Source organism: Lipotes vexillifer, unplaced genomic scaffold (assembly GCF_000442215.2).
Source record: "Lipotes vexillifer unplaced genomic scaffold, Lipotes_vexillifer_v1.1 scaffold1288, whole genome shotgun sequence".
Lineage (NCBI taxonomy): Eukaryota > Metazoa > Chordata > Mammalia > Artiodactyla > Lipotidae > Lipotes > Lipotes vexillifer.
In genome coordinates this window covers 252,156-273,746 of record NW_006776097.1, presented here as the reverse complement: position 1 = coordinate 273,746, position 21,591 = coordinate 252,156, and the positions used below count along the sequence as shown (strand labels likewise).

Sequence of the window (21,591 nt, the reverse complement as noted above, 5' to 3'; positions counted from 1 at the left end):
TGACTTCCAAGGGGCTGTTTTATGGAAGAGAAAATACTTCTGAAGCAGTTAAGATCATTTAAAATATTTGTTTATTTTTAAATACTTACTTGTGCAAGGAGCTGTACAAAATGGTTTAAGCATTCCCTGCCCCCTAGCGGCTAAGAAGCTGTCACACATAACAGTTTAACATTTCCACAGTGACTGTTTCAAAGGACTAGGAGCTCGGCGATGCTACTGTAAGGAACTTATATTTATATACTGTAATCTGTAATTGCCTGTACCAAAAGTTTTTATCCCCCTCCTGTTTTTTCTGGGACATTATCTAAATCGGCCTAATTGCCATTCTTAAGAGTAAACCGTTTGTTACTTTGAATTAGGTGTTTTTTGTTCTAGGACAAATGAACACGTCATGTCACGCTGAATGCAAATATTCATTTTCATACAAAATAATGAATATCTCAAGCATCCAGTGTTTGTGATTTTAACATGTCACATGAGTTGATGAAAATCAATGACTTTGTTTCGAGGTTTATTTAGGGGTAAAAATTATTTTTTTCATTTTACCTCTCTTAACCTCAAGATTTATATAAATCCCACATGCTGAGTGTATTCTCTCAAAAAACTGAACTGAGACATTTACCCAGAAAGCATCTCAGATTTGACCTCATGGTCTTTTGTTTTGAAGCAGGAAAACAGTTTAAATTTTTGTAATTTCACTCAGCCGTGTAGTTGTTGCTCTTCTTACTACAGTATACAGTTACTGAGAAAGTTTCTATTAGCTGATCTTTAGAAATTTTATTAACACATGTGAAAAATTTTTAAAGAAAGAAATGGAAAATTCAGTTAAAATTTTCAGTGCCCAAAATAAATTGTGAATTGTAGATGCATTTTTAAAATTTCAATTGAAAGTTATTTGGAGAAAAAAAACATAACAAAGACAAAAAGAACAAAGATAACAGAAGAAAATGTTACCTGGGAAAAAAAGGGAAGCAAATAATTTTTCATGTGTCCTGAACTCATAATCATTGTTTTGTTAGAGCGACAGTCACTTCAGGTAGGGGGAAAAGGTTAGTCTTGCACACATGCTTTGTTTCTGGTTTTGTATTTGTTTTATAGTTTATGTTTTGGGAAACTGTGACTAAAGCCTATTTTAACACAAGTCAGTGAATTAGACTGCATGCTTTTGTTATAATAATTACGTTAACACATGCAGTTCTTCATAATAATAAGGGGTATTTTTTCATATATTTTGAATCATTTTTTTCAGCCACTAAATGTGACCTGTGCTTATAACTGACCTTACCTATAAGTACGGTGCTATTGTCCATCCTACTTTTTTTTTACTACTTTATTTTTAATTTTTACCCTCTTTAAGAATCTGTTCCAAGTGGAGAAAATCAGAGTGTGACAGGAGGCGATGAAGAAGCAGTGGATGAATACCAAGAGTTAAATGCAAGAGAGGAGCAGGATATTGAGATAATGATGGAAGGCTGTGAGTATGCAATTTCAAATGCCGAGGCCTTTGCAGAAAGGTTGTCCAGAGAGCTGCAGGTGCTAGATGGGGTAAGCCTTTCTTGTAATCTATGATTAGTGATGTGTGTGTAGTGAATTGAGGAGACTGGTGATGTTCATATTTTACTGCCTGAGCACTTAAGCCTAGGTAGTGTGATTATTGCTGTCTTTCTCTATAAGTGCATTACCAGCTGCCATCAGTCTTTCACTGTTCTTGTTCAAAAGACAACCATTCCTGATAGGCCAGTGAAGGCAGTTGGCTGAGGTTCTGGATTTGGGGAGCTTCTTGATTTGAAGTGATGGAAGTAAAAAGTAGCCAGCCTGAAACCAACTTGAGGGTTGATTCCCCCAGCCTCTGAAACACCTCAGAATAGTTCAATGCAAAAGAATAGCGTTTTTGTGGTTTGAAAAAAAAAAAAAAGGTACAGGCTAGAAAGAGAGAAATTGGGCTGAAAGAAGTGAATCATGTACCCAAAGAGAGCAAGATAGTGTGGTGAAAACAGAGAGCCAGGGGAAAAGGATGTTTTGGAATAGACTCTATTCATTTGTATGCAAATTTCTAAGTTTGTATCTAAATGCACATCTTTATTTATTTACTTTTTTTTAGAAAGTAAAAAGCTGCAGGTAGCACGTCTGTTGTGAGAAAAGCCTAAAATGGGAACATTTGGGGTTTTTTTGTTTTGTTTAGACAAGGTATGCATTTAAGAAAAATCCTCAGAGAATAAAAAATATTTAAAGACTTAAAGAATGTTAAGGTACATCAAAGGTACAGAAGTTATGTGATTGAACTCAGGCCCAGAGATTACACGAACAGTCCAAGCTTACAAATCTATAAAACCCTCTGGAAGTAAAGCCTAGAAGAGACTTCAAGATGTTAAAGTAGAAATTGTCCTGGGTCAGTTCAAGCCCATCTCTGCTGCTTGATGTCAGTGGATCTGAGCCCTGCTGCCTTTACAGTTGGGCTGCACCTACAATTGAGTTATTATGAATAGTGTATAAAATAACACATGTGAAATTATAGCATCAACTGTACATTGATACTCTTTTAATTCCTTGTCCAAATTTTTTCCTCATATTGTGTTATCTGCCTTCTTAATGTGGCTTAGTGGTTTGTATTATCTTTTCTAGTTAATATTGCATCTGTGTTGCAAGTCATCCTATTACTTTGCAGTTTAATTTTGGATTTGAAAGCTTCCATATTTCAGGCAATTCAGAATCAATAGTCAGAATCATTTAGAAAACATTAATAAAGGGATGGTGGTTTGTTACTGCTTTGCCTCGGAAAAAAAATAGTCACAAATGAAAGAGAAAAGAAAGAATACCATAGAAGGAGCTATCTTATGGCAACAGGCTCTTCCACATCCTGTTAGTACAAATCATACAACAGTTATAAATTAGTTCCATGAATTCTTCAAAGACTGGCATACTGCTGCTACCCTCTTGACTAAGGTATTAACATAGATGATTCTGCTTTTGTTTAGGGTTTTATATAAATATTACAGAGTATAGAAAATTTTTATAGCTGATAGAGTTGGAAGAAGTATCAGAGATGACATAGTGTAATGCCACTTAATTTATAGAAATGAGAATATACCATTACTGATGATACATTGTGGGGCAGAGCCCTACTTGTTCAGTCTGCAGAAATATGCAATACTGAGGTATGGTCCCTAACCTTGATATAAGGGAAAGTGTACTTTCCTGAAATACTGTGTAAAAAAGTGGAATGTAAACACAAAATGATAAATTAGATGTTTAAATGTGTATATCAACCTTTGTTACTCTGCTGTCAAAGAGATTTATCAATATTTCATTTTTATACCTCTTTTACACATTTGAAGAATACAAAGTATTATCTTTTTAACTTTGTAGGCCAACATCCAGTCAATCATGGCCTCCGAAAAGCAAGTAAACATCCTAATGAACTTGCTGGACGAGGCTCTAAAGGAGGTGGATCAGATTGAATTGAAACTGAGCAGTTATGAGGAAATGCTCCAAAGTGTAAAAGAACAAATGGATCAGATCTCTGAGAGCAACCACCTGATTCATCTCAGTAACACTAATAATGTAAAACTCCTATCAGAGATAGAGTTCCTTGTGGTAAGCATGATTATAAATTACCAACAACAATAAAAAAAAAATCTAATGATAATATGTAAAGCCCATTTGTAAACATTTTCTAATTTCCTTAGGAGAGCAAGATTTAAAAATACTGAAATTCCAAGGACCTAGTAATAGGATTGAGTAGCATCTTACTTGTAAATTTCCTGAAGAGTACATGTACAAATGGTGTATTTATATATATTCCAGAACCACATGGACTTGGCCAAAGGTCATATAAAGGCCCTTCAGGAAGGAGATCTTGCTTCCTCCAGGGGCATCGAGGCCTGTACCAACGCCGCGGATGCGCTTCTGCAGTGCATGAATGTGGCTCTTCGACCAGGTATGACAACAAGATCTGCCCAAGAACCTGAGACTAAGCCTGTGACTTAGTATAAAGCTTTTGACAAGAAGTGCATGGGGCAGGTGGTTTAGGGTTACATTCTTAGCTATTAAAACAAGTTTCACTTATTATCAAACATAATTCATATTAGCACTAAGAAATTTTTCATTTCAATTCCTTCTGATTGACCATCAATGACTGGTTAACACCAGGATTTTTCTTCAGTACTGTCCATAGAACCTAGCACAAAGTAGATGACATAAGGTTTTGCTACGCCAGCAGTTCCAAAACTTGAGTTTGCATTAGAATCACCTAGAGCAGGGGTCCCCAACCCCCGGGGCTGCGACAGGTACTGGTCCGCGGCCTGTTAGGAACTGGGCCGCACAGCAGGAGGTGAGTGGTGGGCGAGTGAGCGAAGCTTCATCTGCCACTCCCCATTGCTCGCATTCCGCCTGAACCATCCCCACCACCACCATCTGTGGAGAAATTGTCTTCCACGAAACTGGTCCTTGGTGCCAAAAAGGTTGGGGACCACTGACCTAGAAGGCTTACGGAAATACAGATCGCCAGGTGCCACCTCCAGAAGCAGTAGATCTGGACTGAGACCTTGGAATCCATATTTCTAACAGTTCCCAGATGATGCTGAGGCAGGACCACACTGTGAGAACCACTCACTGTGCTATACTGTTTTTTTCCCCTTACCTTTCTTTTACAAAGCATACGAATAAACCAGTAAAACTTTGGGTTCTTCAAAACTGAAATATGGATACTGTTATAAAGGTATTCATTAAACATCGAGGAACTCCTTTTACGCATTAAATAAGTCAAAAAATGTTATGATTTCAGGCCATGACATGCTTCTGGCAGTCAAACAGCAACAGCAGCGTTTCAGTGATTTGCGAGAGCATTTTGCCCGGAGACTAGCCAGTCACCTCAACAATGTTTTTGTTCAACAGGTAATTTTATTTTATTATTAATACTGGCATGTTCCTGTAACCTGTTTATATATATATTAACTTAAAATTAATATATATTAGCTTAAAATTAAATTCCCAGAAAAAATTTTAGTGTGTTTAATTGGGATCACAGTATATTCCTGCACACATTTCTTTGATTTTAATATTTTTAATATTTTTAAGTTTTAATATTTGTAAATACATCTACGAGCAGATATGTGCATATTTGCTCGTAGATGTATTTGGGGCCTCAGTGGCCTCCTTAGGAAGACAGTCTAGTTCCTTTTAGCTAAAACTCCCTGAGTTTTAAATAACTATGCTTACATGTTGCATATACCATTTAAACGTTCTTATTTATAAAAATAAGTCCAAACCTGTTAACATGTTTACTGTTTGGCTTGTTTTATTTTTCAGTATTTTGAATTGAGAACTAGGACTTGATTCCATGTTTGAAGTGTTTCATTGGCTTCATGTACTTACATATATGAGAAAAATGACTAAGTCAGTTGTAAATTCCAGTTGATTTAATCTTACATAAACCCTTTGTCTGCATTTTTATATGGAAAGGGATGTTATAATTAAGGTTGTGGCAATGATAATAATGCTAATAATATTATTAAGGGTACCTTAGAAGGATTTGAATAGAAGGCATTTTAATATCTGGGCATTTTAATAAATTAGGTTTCATATTTTTCATCTCTTTTATTTTAATAGGGTTATTGGGCAAAAAAAAAATTGAGGGAAATTCTGTTCATCAAGAAATGCTGTCTGAAATACTAGATTCTTATTTTGTTTTCACTTTGTAGTATTCTAAAACAATTGTGTTTACTATATTTTATTTCTGATTAGTTTACTCAGGCCCTCCTTCAACTCTATAACAGGTCCTACTTTCTTTCGGTGCCTGTGAGTACATCAACTTTGGCTCCAGCTTCTTTGATTCTTTTCTTTTTTCTGTAAAGTTTACTAAACTTAACAGCAGCAGAATCTTTATAGATTATAATTTACTGATTTAAGCTACCTTTTAACCATATTTATAGCAGTTTTTTAATGTCCCATAACAAAAAGTTTATTTAGGCCAAAAAAGCATTTAATCTCATTCTGCTTGCCTTTCTTCCTGTCATTCTATCACTCACTCACTTTCTCCTTCATATATTTAGAAATCATTTGCCAAGTGGTTAGAGATGCATACCAGACATTTACTTGGAATAGATGAGAGGCTGATTCTGCCCTCAAGTCACTCACAGTCTAGAGAAGGGAGATATAATAGACTGATGGACTGAGGGGGGGGTATACGTTATGATAGTGGTACTGTGGGAGCATAAAGGAAGACCATCTAACTAAGCATGCAAGGGGGAAATTGGGGAAGGTTCTCTTAACATTTTACTTGACGTGAAAAGCATCAAGAAAAAAGTAAACCTAGAAATCATGTAGGAAATACAAATGCACATTTTACTTACACTATTATTTCAATAATATCGATTTCTACACAGTTCCCTAGTTTTTAAAAATAATCCTGTTGACAGTGATATAGGCCACACTTGTAGATGGTACCGAAAATACTAGTCAGTAAACGGTAATCCTTTCTGCACCCTTAATTGTTTGTTGTAACATGCTACTATTTATGATTTTGCTTCCTTGCCTTATAAACTAATGGCTTTGTTTAAAGTGAATGCTTCCGAGTTCTGAAAATCTAATATGTATTGTTACACGTGAATAATGCATGTTGAAAACCAGAATGTTGCAACAACCTAGAATGTGCTGAAGAAGGTGGAGGACGATGTCCCAAGTATAGAAAAGAGATTTTCTGTGTGTTAAATTTAATGCATTGTGTTACCTAGCAAAAGAGTTGGGAAACATGGGTATTTCTATTCCTGGTTGTGGGACACACTAGCTGGGAAAATTTGATTACCGTATTATGGTTTATCTCTTTGTCAGTCACCAGATTTTTATTGCATGCCTGTTTTGTACTCACTGTCATCCATATATAAGAATAAGAAATGACTCCCACCCTCAAGATGCTTGTGAGGAGCTGTTAAAAGTAATGTACTTAAAGCTCTACAGCAGTGTATACAGAGTACCTTGGGGACATTGAAGGTTCAGTTCCAGACCACCACAATAAAGTGAATATCTCAATAAAGCAAGTCACACAATTTTTTTTGTTTCCCAATGCATGTAAAATTTATGTTTACACTATATTGTAGCCTATTAAGTGTACAATAGCATTATGTCTAACAAAATGTACATACCTTAATTTTAAAAATACTTTATTTCTAAAAATTGCTCACCATCATCTGAGCCTTCAATGAGTCATAATATTTTTGCTGGTGGGGGGTCTTTCCCCGATGTTGACGGCACTGAGGGATCAAGGTGGTGGTTGCTGAAGAGTGGGGTGGCTATGACAATTTTTTAAAATAAGACAATGAAGTTTGCTATAATGATTGACTTTTCCATTCGCAAACAGTTTCTTTGGGGCATGCAGTGCTGGTGATAGCATTTTACCCACAGTAGAACTTCTTTCAAAACTGGAGACAGTCCTCTCAAATCCTGCCGCTGTTTTATCAACTAAGTTTATGTAATAGCCTAAATCCTTTGTTGTCATTTCAATAGTCTTCACAGCATCTTCACCAGGAGTAGATTCCATCTCAAGAAACCACTTTCTTTGCTCAGCCATAAGAAGCAACTCCTCATCCGTTAAAATCCATTAAGTGAGATTATAGCAATTCAGTCACATCTTCAGGCTCCACTTCTAATTCTAGTTCTCTTGCTATTTCTACCACATCTGTAGTTACTTCCTCTACTGAAGTCTTGAACCCCTCAAAGTCATTCATGAGGGTTGGAATCAGCTTCTTCCAAAACTCCTGTTAATGTTGATATTTTGATCTCTTCTCATGAATCACGAATGTTCTTAATGGCATCTAGAGTGGTGAATCCTTTCCAACAGGTTTTCAGTTGTTTTTACCCAGGTCTATCAGAGGAATCACTATATCTATAGCAGCTGTGGCCTTACAAAATGTTATTTCTTAAATAATAAGACTTAAGGCTTCCCTGGTCTTTCCAACAGGTTTTCAGTTGTTTTTACCCAGGTCTATCAGAGGAATCACTATATCTATAGCAGCTGTGGCCTTACAAAATGTTATTTCTTAAATAATAAGACTTAAGGGGCTTCCCTGGTGGCGCAGTGGTTGAGAGTCTGCCTGCCGATGCAGGGGACACGGGTTCGTGCCCCGGTCCGGGAAGATCCCACATGCCGCGGAGTGGCTGGGCCTGTGAGCCATGGCCGCTAAGCCTGCGCTTCCGGAGCCTGTGCTCCTCAACGGGAGAGGCCACGACAGTGAGAGGCCCGCGTATCGCAAAAAAAGAAAAAAAAAGTGACACAGAGACATGCAGTGAGTAAATGCTTTTAGAAAAATGGTGCCAGTACACTTGCTTGACACAGCGTTGCCATAAACCTTCAATTTGTAAAACATGCAATTTCTGCAAAGCGCAGTAAAAGCAAAGCACAATAAAATGAGATACGCTTGTATTTTAGATTGCTAACTGTATAGCCACATATACATAATATTCATATGTATAAGTGCTAAAGAGGTTTAATCAAAAGTGAGTTTACTGAGGATTTAAATAGTCAGATATGGCATCACAGATTAAGACAAGTTTTGAACAGAGTTCGTGCAATGCAATTTATAGCAAATGTATAGATATAATATTATAACTACTGTACAGAAGAATCTGGTGGAAATAATCTAATGACCACAACATAACAGCGATTTAAGAGCGCTGATTTCTGGTCTTTTTAAAATTCACACATCAATAAAATTAAATTTGGAGACTGACCAAGTCACCAATTTGTTTTACCAAGTAAAAACTTTAAAAAAGAAATATCTCCATCTGCTTTCACTGTCGTTTTATTTTTAAAATGACATTTGGTACTAAAAGAAAAGGAAGAACATAATTTCAGACTTTCTAAATTAATACATTTACCTTTATGAGAAACTGGCTCCCATCCTTTTCTTGTTTTCTTATTGCTGCGGGCCAGTGAGAACATCTTCACATTTGGGAATCACTGATTCAGAGCACACTCTCTATGACTCAAATTTTACAGTAATACTTCCACATAGCTGTATTTTAATGAAACTTGAAATGTGTCTTTAATATTCACTTCTTACTGTAATAGAAGAGTAATATTTTTAACAATTGGCAACATTTTTTGGCTCTTTTAGATCTTTTTACATACTCAGCTTCCACTGAAATGATAGACTCTTACCCATAACTTACACATTTACTAGGGATTCATGTATCTAGAAATATATTCATCTGGGGGAATCAGACCAGTTACACTAATTAGGATTCTGATATTGGAAGCAGGCAATCAAATTAAGGCTAATAAAATAGAGGAAATATTTGTAGAAGGGATATGTCATTGTAAAAAATTTTTTGGTTTTTTGAAAGATTTGTCTTGAAAGGATAACTGTTCTCTGCCCCTTTTCCCCCTTTGGTTCTACAGAGACCTCATGATTCTGTGCTCCACTTTTAGCAACATGATAAGACCAATTATGCACTGAGCTAAAAGTACAGCCAGGAAAAAACTGAAGTTGTGGGAGGTTTTGCTATATGCTTAAATTTGGAAATTTTTCTTTCAACATATATTTACAGAAACATTATATAGCAAAATAAAACCTGTGTAATAAACCAACAATATTCAGTTCATGCCACAAAAATTATTTCCTTAAGCACATTTCACAATCTTCTAAACATAGGTTGATGTGGTTAAAAACTTAGAAAGGACTATGATTACTTAAGACCGGTTTTCATGTTTGTTGAAACTTTGCTCATATTTTCTTTTTCCTTTAAGAAAATAAAAATAAACATGCCATAACATAGAAAGAGTTCCCAAATCCTGAAAATTTGCTCAGTATTTAACATGAATGTGTCTTTTCTGTTAGAAGGTCAGTAAAGCAAAGTGGTTAAGAGTATGGATGCTGGAGCCAAGTTTCCTGGATTCCAAATCCTGATTCTGCTGCCTGGGTGACCTTGGGCAAGTGAACCTCTTTGTGCCATCTTAGTTGCCCTATCAAATGAATGGGGGTAATAAAAATACCTGCTTCATAGGGTTGGTATGAGGATTAATGTGTTGTTATATGCTCAGCACTTAGAACAGTGCTTGGTTTTAGTAAAACGTTCAAAATTAGCTAATTTTATTATAAATTCTAGGTATATGTATATGTATGTAGTATATCTACATTACATATTATATTAATATATATTATAATATTATTATAGTATAATAATATATATTATATATACACACACTAATGAAAATTTATAATTCACTAAGTTCCTGGAAAACGTATTTGTCTTAGCTTAATTTGGAGAAAATCTAGTATATTATTTTAAAATTATGTTAATAATAGGGTTTTGCTATTTTTTAAATGAGAAAAGTAGTCTGCAGAGTTATTATAAGGATTAGAATTTATATACATAAAGAACCTAGCATGGTATTGTTATTGTTACTAATTTACTTATCTATAATAAGAAATTTTAAACAATGTCTTAATCTTCAAAATATATAAAGAATAAAATGCTTAGCACATTTGAGTTCTAGATGTGATCGTTTTTTTTTTTCTTTTTTTTTTTGGCCACATCGGGTCTTAGTTGTGGCACGTGAGGTCTTTGTTGAGGCATGCAGGCTCTTCATTGTGACACACAGCCTTCTCTCTAGTTGTGGCGTGCGGGTTTTCTCTCTCTAGTTGTGGCTCACGGGCTCCAGCGCACATGGGCTCTGTAGTTGTGGCATGCAGGCTCTGTAGTTGTGGCATGCGGGCTCTGTAGTTTGTGGCACATGGGCTCTCTTGTTGAGGCGGACAAGCTCAGTAGTTGCGGCACACTGGCTTAGTTGCCCAGCGGCATGTGGGATCTTAGTTTCCCTACCAGGGACTGAACCCCTGTCCCCTGCATTGGAAGATGGATTCTTTACCACTGGACCACGGGGGAAGTCCCTCTGTATTATTGATTGAACTAAACAATTTAAGTATTTGATTTTCCTGTTTCCTATAGGTATTTTGGAACCATTTTCTCTAAAATCTTTCTGTTAACACTAATAACATTTAATCTATCTTAATAGTAATAGTTTGAAGGTAATGATGTTCTTTATATCAGAGTGAATTTTCAAATGATGGTGATCTTTAAAATGCTGTTGCAAAAGAAAGCTTTGTATAGTAATATATGTGAAAGATCTTTGTAAACTGTAAAATCCTCTATAAATGTTAACTCTTCCATTTTGCAGGAGAAGTGAAGGTTTTTAATTGAAGAGCTTTCCTGACATTAAATTAAATAATATAACAACATGTAATGGTCTGAGTACACAGTTGTAGAAGAACATAAACAATGATTTTGAGTCTTAAGTCATTGAGAATAATTAATGAGGAAGATTGGGATAATGAAAAGATATCTAATATTGTTATTAATAAAGACAGAATGTTTGAAAAACGTTTATAAGCTATAACAGTTTTGTCAAATGTTCTTTGCTTTTAGTCAGTGTAACTAGTTAAGACAATTTGGAGACCTTAGCAGACTTAAAACTATAATATCTATTTATGCTTAGTGTCTAATATCTGTGATTTAATGGAATCCCAGTCATCCTTCTGATGTGGCCACTAGAAAACATTTCTGTAATGTAATGTTTGTATTGACCTTTGGCAGTTTTTGCGTCTGGTTAAAATGATATTGTTTGACATGTTTTTAAAAGAAAACAGAAGTGAGACTCAGATGACTAAGGTTCAGATTCTAGCTTTCCTCGTGTGTGCCCTGTGCAGATCACTTAACTCTTTGAGTTTCAGTGTGTTCTTCAAGTTTTCTATTGGATCAGATGATCTACTAGTTCTATATACTCTAAAACAAAAGTGAGGAAGCATTATCTGTCTCAGGCTGTTTGAAAACTTATTAATTTATATAAGTCATGTCAAGGATGAAAAACAAAATCATATATTTATTTGCTTAACAAATCATTGGGAAAATTAAAATTACATTATTATTAGGGGTTATCCTGGAAAGCCCAGGTTATAGTCATCTGTAGTCCTTCCTAGTTCCGAAATTCTATATCCTATATATTTTCATCTGTTGCTTTAAGTATTGTAGACTCCAATGGAAATACCATAGATGTAGACAATTTGTTTTGAATGACTTCCTTATTTGCTGTGTTTCTTAATACAGTTTGTATCATGATATTTGTTTGCTTAGTAAATTGTAAAATGATATGGGAGAGGCAAGCTTGATTAAAACATTCATTCTCAACTCCTTTAGAAGATAAAACAAGTAGTTGATTTATCAGAGAACCACTCTTGTGTGTTTATGACTGTTTAATGGTGGTGGTGTTCAGTTCACATACACAGGATGATAAAAGAAGCCAAGTAAGTACTCAGTTCTTATTTTTCTATGTGCTGTTGGTTTTGCTTGGCCATATTTGATCACTGTTTGGAATTTTTAGTTACAACAAGGTTTCTTTATGCTGTCTTTGATATTTATTTACTTACTCATTCTAGGGCCATGATCAGAGTTCAACTCTTGCTCAGCACTCTGTTGAACTGACTTTACCTAATCATCATCCATTTCATAGAGACTTGCTCCGATATGCCAAGCTGATGGAGTGGCTAAAGAGTACCGATTATGGAAAATATGAGGGACTAACAAAGGTATGGATTTGATGCCAATTACTGAGTATAGAGCATAATCTTTGAGAATCAAGAGGCCATGTGTTCAGTTCCCCAGGTGACATTTGAAATACTATTGTATATTCTTAGCAAAGTAGGAAATAATTGAATTTCAAAGTGCTCATTAGCCAGGGAGAACATTTATTTTATTTACTTGGGTGGAGAAGAGCTAGATTTTGAACTTCCAGTATAATGTAGTTTTAGGCCATACTGTAGCCTGAAGCATCATTCAGTTTAGTTAAATGCTGTAATTATTTCCTGAGTTTCTTTATATACAATATAGAAACTAGGGAGTATGAAGATGCTGTGAGACATTTGCCCTCTAAGAATCTATAATCTGTTCTTTTAAGCAAGTGCAGTGTGCCTCTTTATTAAGCAGACATTCCACTCTTCTAGGCACACAGAAACATGGTATTTCTATTCCTGGTTGTGGGACAACTGGGAAGAGCAATTATAATTAAAACAATCAGCAAAAAATTAAGTGCTAAACTGGAAATGAGTTTAAATATGTGGCAGTTTAGAGAAGGGAAATCCATGACCAGAAGCCACGGGGGAAAACTTAATGGAAAACATTGGACTTGAATTGACTTTTAAGTAATGAGTGGAATTAAATTAGCCAGAAATAAGAGGAAGGGCATTCCAGGGATGAGGAGCAAGATGTGCAGACAAAAGTGGGAAAATATGCCCTTTTCCCAGGACTCTAAGAAGGCAAGCCTGATTAAAGCAGAAATTCCGTATTCTGGAAGAGTGAGAAGTTAGGTTAAAGAATCTGAGCCTTGAGACCTAACAGCATTCTTCACACATGGGAAAAGCCTAGATGGGGGAAACTAATTTAGAACTTAATGTAATAACTGAAATGAAATGAAATCTTGAACCAGAAAGATGATAATAGGAATAGAGAATATAAACCAAAAGAAAGAATCCCAAGACAAGGGATGGGATGATGCCAAACTTGGTAGACTTGGAGATTAGAAACACAGTGGTTTTATACCACTGACTAAATATCAGCAAGTGGACAAGATAAGAGTCATTCATATATTCATTAAGCAGATGAATTGAGCACCTGTTATGTGCTAACACTGTGGTAAGCGCTAGAGATGCAACGCTGAAGGAAGTAGGTGAACACTTGCCTGTTCAGAGTGCATATGCCAGTGGAGAAGGACTGACACAAAGGTCAGTTGTATAGCCTGTTGGAAGGTACTGCTGAGGACTCTAGAGAAAATAAAGCAGGGAATACCAGGACGTCAGAAAGGTTTGCAGTTTCAAAAAGGATGGTCAGAGAAGAGACCATCCTTTTTGGTGTCATGAGAAGGTGACATTTGAGTACAGATTTTAAAAATAAGGAGGGGTGAGCAGCGGGAGTTTCTAGGGAAAGCTTTCCTGGCACAGTGCAAGTGCCCCAAGGCAAGAGCAGCCTGGAGCACTTGAGGAGCACGAGAAGGCCAGTGTAGTTGGAGCACAGCGAGCTAGGTTCAGGATTAGAAGGGCAGGTGGGAGAGGTAAGGTGGGTGTGGCAGGGCAGATCTGGAAGAGACTGCACCATTGTAAGGATTTGGCTTTTACTTTGAGGGAGATGGGGGAGTGGTGTTGGTGGGCTTTGAGTAGTGGAATGACACGATCTGACTTAGATACATGGCCATCATAGCAGGAACCCATAGGTTCAGTACTCTACTGTTGTGTGTTGTTTTGTTTTGTTTTGATTCAGCAGAATTCTGATTTGGAGATAGCTTAAAGAAAAATATTTGCATTACTGGAATCTTTGCCTTTCGAAGTTGTGAGAGGATTAATATTTTGGATAATTAAACATGGTTACATCTCCTTAAGAGTTTTGTGCCAACAAGTGCTTTGTCCCCTAGTGAGTATTCAAATGAGTAAAATACTCAATAAGCTTTTTTGCCTAATTGTGTTCTCAGTGAGTATTATTGCCCTATCTTTATATATAATGTATTCATGAATGTAATTTAAAGAAACATGACGATAGCCAATCTAGCACTGAATTATGGAATCATTCTCTGCTCACAGAATATTTTCAACTGACAATATTAATGTGATTTTTTAAATGAAATTGACTTATTTCCCAGGAATATTACTTGATCCTGTGTTCTGAACTTTTGACAGACCATGTATTTTATGCCTCATAATCTAATTTGGTAGCCGAAGTGTTTTCATAAACAGGATTTTATTAAAAAGAAAGAAGAAAGGAATGAAAGAAGGAAACAGACTAAACCAGTGTGTCTTTAGTAAGAAATAATTAAATCCAGGTACTATTTGCACTTGGTTGGGTGTACACAGCTCACACTTTCTGGCAGGACCAGGAAATGCCTGTTTTAAATTCTTGAGGGATAAGAATCCCTAGACCCTGCCTCAACTCTACTTATGGCTGAATCTAAGCAAAGCCCTGATTTTTGGTATACATAATTAGAGCTTAAGGAAAATAGAGGTGCCTTGGTCATGTAATGAGCTCTGCTGTCAGAGTCCGTCCTCGCCAATGGTGGTTCTGGGTTATGCATGTAGGGCAATTCATAATGGAGATGGTCCATCCATGCTTAGGTAGGAAATGAGCTTTCCTCTCCTAATTAGCCCCCTGAGGTTGGCAGTCAGTCTTGAAGATTGCTCAGACATCTTCTCTTAACCTCAGTTTTACATTTGTGGAATTTTCTTTTTGTGTAAAGAGAAAGTAAAACACGGAGTTATCTGTAAGGCTCTACAGGTCAGCACAAAATAAAGTTGAAAACACTACCTGAAATAACAATATTTATACTCATAATAGTTAAATTTTAAGTAAGGTGCTGTATACAAGGTGCTAAGAAGAATACGTACTCACAGTGAGAGATATCTGTCAGAATTTGGTAAATGAATGAACTGAGAGTCACACCTGTCTGTGGCCTTTCCCACCAGTGAATTCTGTTTGAGGACCTGGGGGAAGCTATTCAGTCATTTGAATTGCATTGAAAACGAAGATGATTTTCAGTAGTCTGCTCAAATCACTGTTTTCAAAATACCAAAACAGCTGTTTTGAAACTGTTTAAATTGCTTGGGTCATAATGTGCTCTTTAAACAATTGGGGTATTGGAATGCAGTCCGTAATACTGAGTGATTTGAGTAGAAACCACTAATGAAGATTTTATGAATTGTAAGAAGCTAATTTCCCATTTGTCAGTCCTTTACAATGATGTGCAGTGATCAGTTTTTTTATGAGAATTTAAACTTGAAAAAATGAGGTGCTGAAAATGTGAAACAGCCCAATGGAATAGGAATAATTTTAGGGTATATTTTAATTTATATTTCCTTTTAAAGTTACACAAAGATCACAGGAAAGAATTTCCTGTTTGACTAATTTTCTTACAGAGACTGTGTGAGAATGTATATGGCCTACAGATTGAAAAAAGCAAGATCTATATTATGTTTTATCCAGAAATTGTTTTATAAGGATATATCTATAAAATCTCTTAAAAAAAATCAGTGGTGGACTATGAATCAGAATACAAATATTTAAATAATGTATACCTTTGAAAGGTGCATCTGATGTTTAAAGCAAAGTAAACCTGCTCTAAAACTGGGTATGTTAATTTGAAATAATAAAGGAAGTTGAAGCGTAGATTCCATCATAATAAATTTAAAAGAATAGCTAGGTACAGCAGTTTTTCTGCTGTAGATTTATTTAAATTTAGTGAAACTCTACATATGGCATTAAACTTAGGACTTGGAAAAATACATGGTCTCCCACTGTTGAAGAATCTTTCGTAAGGGTATAAGATGTTTTTATGTGATGATAAGCAAATATGAAGAAGTGAGTTTGTATGTTAAATAATAATTTTTTTATTTGAACTAGAATAAATTAAATTTGCTTTTTTAAAAATAAATTATTTAATTATGAAAACTGTAAGATGTATTAATTAAATTCTTGTTGAAAGTAACCTATTTGGGGGTAATGTAATACCCCATGCTGGCAAGGTATGGTAAAACTCAGTGTACTCCTTCATTGCCATTGACACTGTCTATTGGTCTAATTGTTTTTAAAGCAACATGGCAGTATGGAGGAAGAGTTATAAAGATTCCCTTATTCTTTGGCACTGTAATTCCACCCTTAGGAAATGATTCCAAGGAAACATTTCATTAGAGATGAAAAGCTTATTGTAACATTGTCTATCATAGCAAAACATTGAAACCACTTAAGTGGCCCGTGTTAGGAGATTGGTTTACTAAATTGTGGCACATCAACAAAGTGTAATACTGTGCAGTCATTAGAGTGTGAGACTGGAGAAACATAATTGCTGTAACCCAAATACCCTATACAGTATGATTGCAATTATATTTAAGATATGTGAAAGGTAATATGTAAAACTGAAAATGTAAGTGTGATTATGTTCAACTTCATATTTTTGTAAATTCTTTTTTTTTTTTTTAATAATACACAATGTATTTATTTATTTATTTATTTATGGCTGTGTTGGGTCTTCATTTCTGTGCATGGGCTTTCTCTAGTTGTGGCGAGTGGGGGTCACTCTTCATCGCGGTGCGCAGGCCTCTCACTATCGCGGCCTCTGTTGCGGAGCACAGGCTCCAGACGCGCAGGCTCAGTAATTGTGGCTCACGGGCCCAGTTGCTCCATGGCATGTGGGATTTTCCCAGACCAGGGCTCGAACCTGTGTCGTCTGCATTGGCAGGCAGATTCTCAACCACTGCGCCACCAGGGAAGCCCTATTTTTGTAAATTCTTAATGTTATGTGTTTAATTTTTTTAAAGGACAGAAAATAGCCTTCTTTTTATATCCTACGAAATGCATCAAAATTTTAAGAGCACATGTAGAGAAAAAACGTAGGGACACCAAGTGGGGAAAGCCGGGATAGGGGGGCGGTTGATGAATTGGGAGATCAGGATTGACATATATACACTAATACGTATTACTGAGAACCTGCTGTATTTAAAAAAATAAAATTCAAAAAATATTTTTAAGACCACAAAATTCAGAACAAGCACAAAGGACTTGGGGGGGGGTTGGAAAATGGAAATTGTTATGTTTGTTTTATTATTAAGAAGTACGTGCTACTTTTTTTTTAAGAATTACATGGATTATTTATCACGACTCTATGAGAGAGAAATTAAAGATTTCTTTGAAGTTGCAAAGATCAAGATGACTGGCACAACTAAAGAAAGCAAGAAGTTTGGTAAGCTTAGGCACCTCAGTCCCTTGTTTTCTATTCTATTAAAAATGGTTTTATTTTTATTTATGACAAATAATTCTGAGACTTTTTAGGCAAGGTGGAAGGAGATACAGTAGAATTAATAAAAGTAAATCTAATGCATTGGTTTAATTTATAGGTATTTCATAGAAAAAATATGTCTGTAAATACGTTTTTTTACTAATTAAAATTCTGCAATATGTGAATCTGACAGCAATTGTGTATTCATGCTTTGTTTAAAAGTACAATTAGCCTCATATCCGCAGCTGTGCAACCCATAGATATGGAGGACCACCTATGGGACTTGAGCATCCATGGATTTTGATATCCACGATGGGTGCTGGAACCAATCCTGCACAGTAACTGAGGGATAACTGTGTATATTCATAGGAGAAGCAATTGACCAGAAAACGAAGTGCAGTCTGGTAGAGAAAAGAACTAAACTAAGAGACACATGTTGAAAGTTCAGTTTCTGATTTCCTAAAAGACCTTTCATAACAGTTGGAGGCAAGTCTGTGATCTCTTAAGTCATTGCTCTCCACAGGGAAGTGAAAGTGATTCCTGGCTTCTTACTTCTCACTGGCTATTTTGAATCAAAAAGAAGGTTTTGAGTGTTTTCTCCCCTGCCAAGGGGCTATAAAAATGTCACCAAAATTTCTCCTGTAATTATACCTTATTTTTCCAAAGAGATATTTTTGAAACAAGTTGGTTTTTATTGCTTCTAAATATGTTAAAACAGACAAAAATATTATTTAAAAGGATAACCAGTGAAAGTATCAAGTTGCGAGGAAGTGATTTGCTGAGGCCACATTCTGCTCTTGCATGTACCCATCTCTGGACTTCCTTTTGGATGGAGTTCTGTGCCTACTCAAGTCAAAACCTGGCCTTAAATGGCTACAGTATGTACTCAGTGTGTCTGCATAGCTCCCCTTTAGAACCATGAGTTTAGCATTTGCTTGTTGAAAGGAGCCTATGCCCTAAGCAACTTCCGTAATCAGGAGATAGGATTGAAATTAATAGCTCATCTTTCCATTCTTTTCTTTAGGACAAAGAAGACTATCTTTAGTGGGTAATTATTTCGTGATTCCCTGGTTTGTGGTGGTTTTTTTTTTGCGGTACGAGGGCCTCTCACTGTTGTGGCCTCTCCCGTTGCGGAGCACAGGCTCTGGATGCGTAGGCTCAGTGGCCATGGCTCACGGGTCTAGCCGCTCCGCGGCATGTGGGATCTTCCCAGACCGGGTAACGAACCCGTGTCCCCTGCATCGGCAGGCGGACTCTCAACCACTGCGCCACCAGGGAAGCCCTGTGGTTGTTGTTTTTTAAATCCAACACTAATATATTGATGATACTAGTCCAGATTTTTTAAATGGTCTGAATCTGTGTACAAATGTATTGATTACACTTTGGTAAAGACACTGATAAGAAACTTGGGACAATAGGCTTTTGGAAACAGAAATGCTAACTCATCCTAAAGGTTAATTGTTCTTAAAAAGCAGTGTGTTTATATCCTTGTTAATGTTTCACCATGGGTATGTTATACTTTTTTTTTTTTAGTAAATGACATATTAATACAGTTACATGTTTAATGTTTTCATTTAGTATATTTGTCACCACTTGTTAGTGAACCATTTTATTTTGAGAGAACTCTTCTACAGTGAAAACTGAAGTAAAAGAGAAATCTTTCTAAAATTATCTCCTCAGGAGGTTATTAATGCTGATATCATAATAGTTTATCAAGCCTAAGATTCTCATTGAGATAAATGACATAATAGAAATCTAATTTAAATCAAGTACAGTAGTATCTTAATGGTATCATTGCATTAACCTGAAACGTTAAGTTTTTACTTTTCTTACCCCTTGAGAAGTTCTTTAATTATCTTGTTAAAAAATTTTTTTAATTAAGCTAATACAAGATACAGAAGATACTTTTATAGTTTTAAAACAGTGTTAAAATTATATCTCTTCTATGTATCTATTAAATAATAAGGAATAGGAGAGTAATTTGTAACAGTTGATGTAATCAAAAATTATAGTTTCTATTACTTTGCTTTATCAGTTACAAGAGAAGAAAAACTAAATAATAAACAATTCAGAAGATAAAAACGGTTTTGTTCATCTTTGAAAATCTAACTTGTTAGTCAACATTTAAAAATAAATTTCAAGTTAAATACAAATGGCTTAAGAAGTTCTTAAATAGGTAGAAGGTAAACTTTCTAAAGGTATCTTTTCAGTGATATAAATTATGTTTAAATTAGTTTTTAGTAGTAATTATAATTAAAAGGAACACCTAAAACTTTGGGGAGATAACTTTTCAATTAAAATTAAGTAATTATGAGTAAAATTTTAATTTGTTTTGTTTTTGACTTGCTGTGAAAATGCTGGGTCACAGATACTAATAAGAGTAGGAAGTCAGATTGAATGTGTTTTACAAAAGGAAATTGTGTAGTCAGTATATAGTCATGGAGATGCAGGGGAATTCTCTCCTTTTCAATCACTCTTGACTCAAGTCTTTAACATCTACTTAGTTCAAATAATTTAAAATAATGTTAAAATGCCAATAAAGTACTTTTTCTTTGTGATAAGGACTTTCTGTAGGTCTGCCTTTTTTGATCTGTAGGTGTACTTTGATATCCTCAAAGGTGAATTTTCCCCCCAAGATTGATACTTTGGTGTTTTGTTTTCCCTTTGTATTCTACAGATGTACTTAATGAAAGGTCAGGAAAATGAAATTTAGTACTTATTTTTTAAATTGCTTGTTTTTTTTCTTTCTGCAGCTGAAATAGACACAGATACATATATTATTTAAGCCCATTAACATATACATTTACATAATTACTTCCTCATATTTATAATCCAAAATTTAAAATTGATATGCCTGAAACATTTCTTCATTGTTTCTCCACTAAATTAAGAAATCTTGTTGATTCCAAAGGGAGTCTTGAATGAAAGACTGAATTCAGTCCTGACTGGAAGATTCATTCAATCAATGTATATTAATTACCTGTTACATAATAAGCACTGCTAGGTACTGAGAATCCAGCAATGAGCAAAGACCCTACCCTCTTGAAGCTTATAGTCTAGCAGGAATTATTTAAAGATATTTAAAAGTTTACCAGCATATTGTTGCTTGTTGGTGATAATATACAGTTTTTATGAGCCCCAAATGGGGCACTACTAGTAACTCTGTATTCTTTATTGACTACTAAAATATGTATGTGTGTGTGTATATATAAAGCATTAGGCTTTGCTCTGGAATTAGTGAACTTAGTAGAGTGACACCTTAAGGCCACCAGAAGGTACTATTCAGGATGGCCAGCTAGTAGCTTCAGCACCTCCCTCCTTGCTTGCCACTTTAATGTCCAGCCTTATTGTTTCATATTCCCTTGAGCTTCGGGTAGCCAAGGCTGGGAACATTCACATGTCTCTGGTGTGGCAAGTTAGTAGTTCATACTTGGGATTTTGCCTTGAAGTTTGGCAGGAATAGTGACAGTTCACACATTGTTTTCTATTTTTTAAATATTTCTAGATTAGAGTTATATTCTTTAATTTTCTGTTTCATTCTGTAATTTCTTTCTTTGCCTTTCAAATTAACTTCTAATTTGGGTTTAGAATGTTTCACAAGATGATCTCTACAATTGATCTAATAAATATTAGAGAGAGATTTTAGATAAAAGAAATGCCAGATGACCCTAAAAGAGCTCCAGTTCCTCCATTAAACCTGTTCCCTCAGCTTTACCCTTCCATCTACCCATCTCCTAATAATTAGTATTTTGATACATACCTTTCATTCTAGTTGTTCACAAAGCCAGTTT

At 35.4% G+C, this 21,591-nt stretch overlaps 1 protein-coding gene across 1 annotated transcript in view; it reads left to right on the top strand.

The window, feature by feature from the left end:
• The window catches only part of EXOC1 (exocyst complex component 1), a 57,067-nt gene that overhangs the window by 14,428 nt on the left and 21,048 nt on the right, over nt 1-21,591 (top strand). The window contains 6 exon segments of the mRNA XM_007450261.1: nt 1,358-1,545; nt 3,367-3,594; nt 3,805-3,937; nt 4,784-4,893; nt 12,429-12,578; nt 17,659-17,764. Coding sequence (XP_007450323.1) covers nt 1,358-1,545; nt 3,367-3,594; nt 3,805-3,937; nt 4,784-4,893; nt 12,429-12,578; nt 17,659-17,764 — 915 coding nt within the window.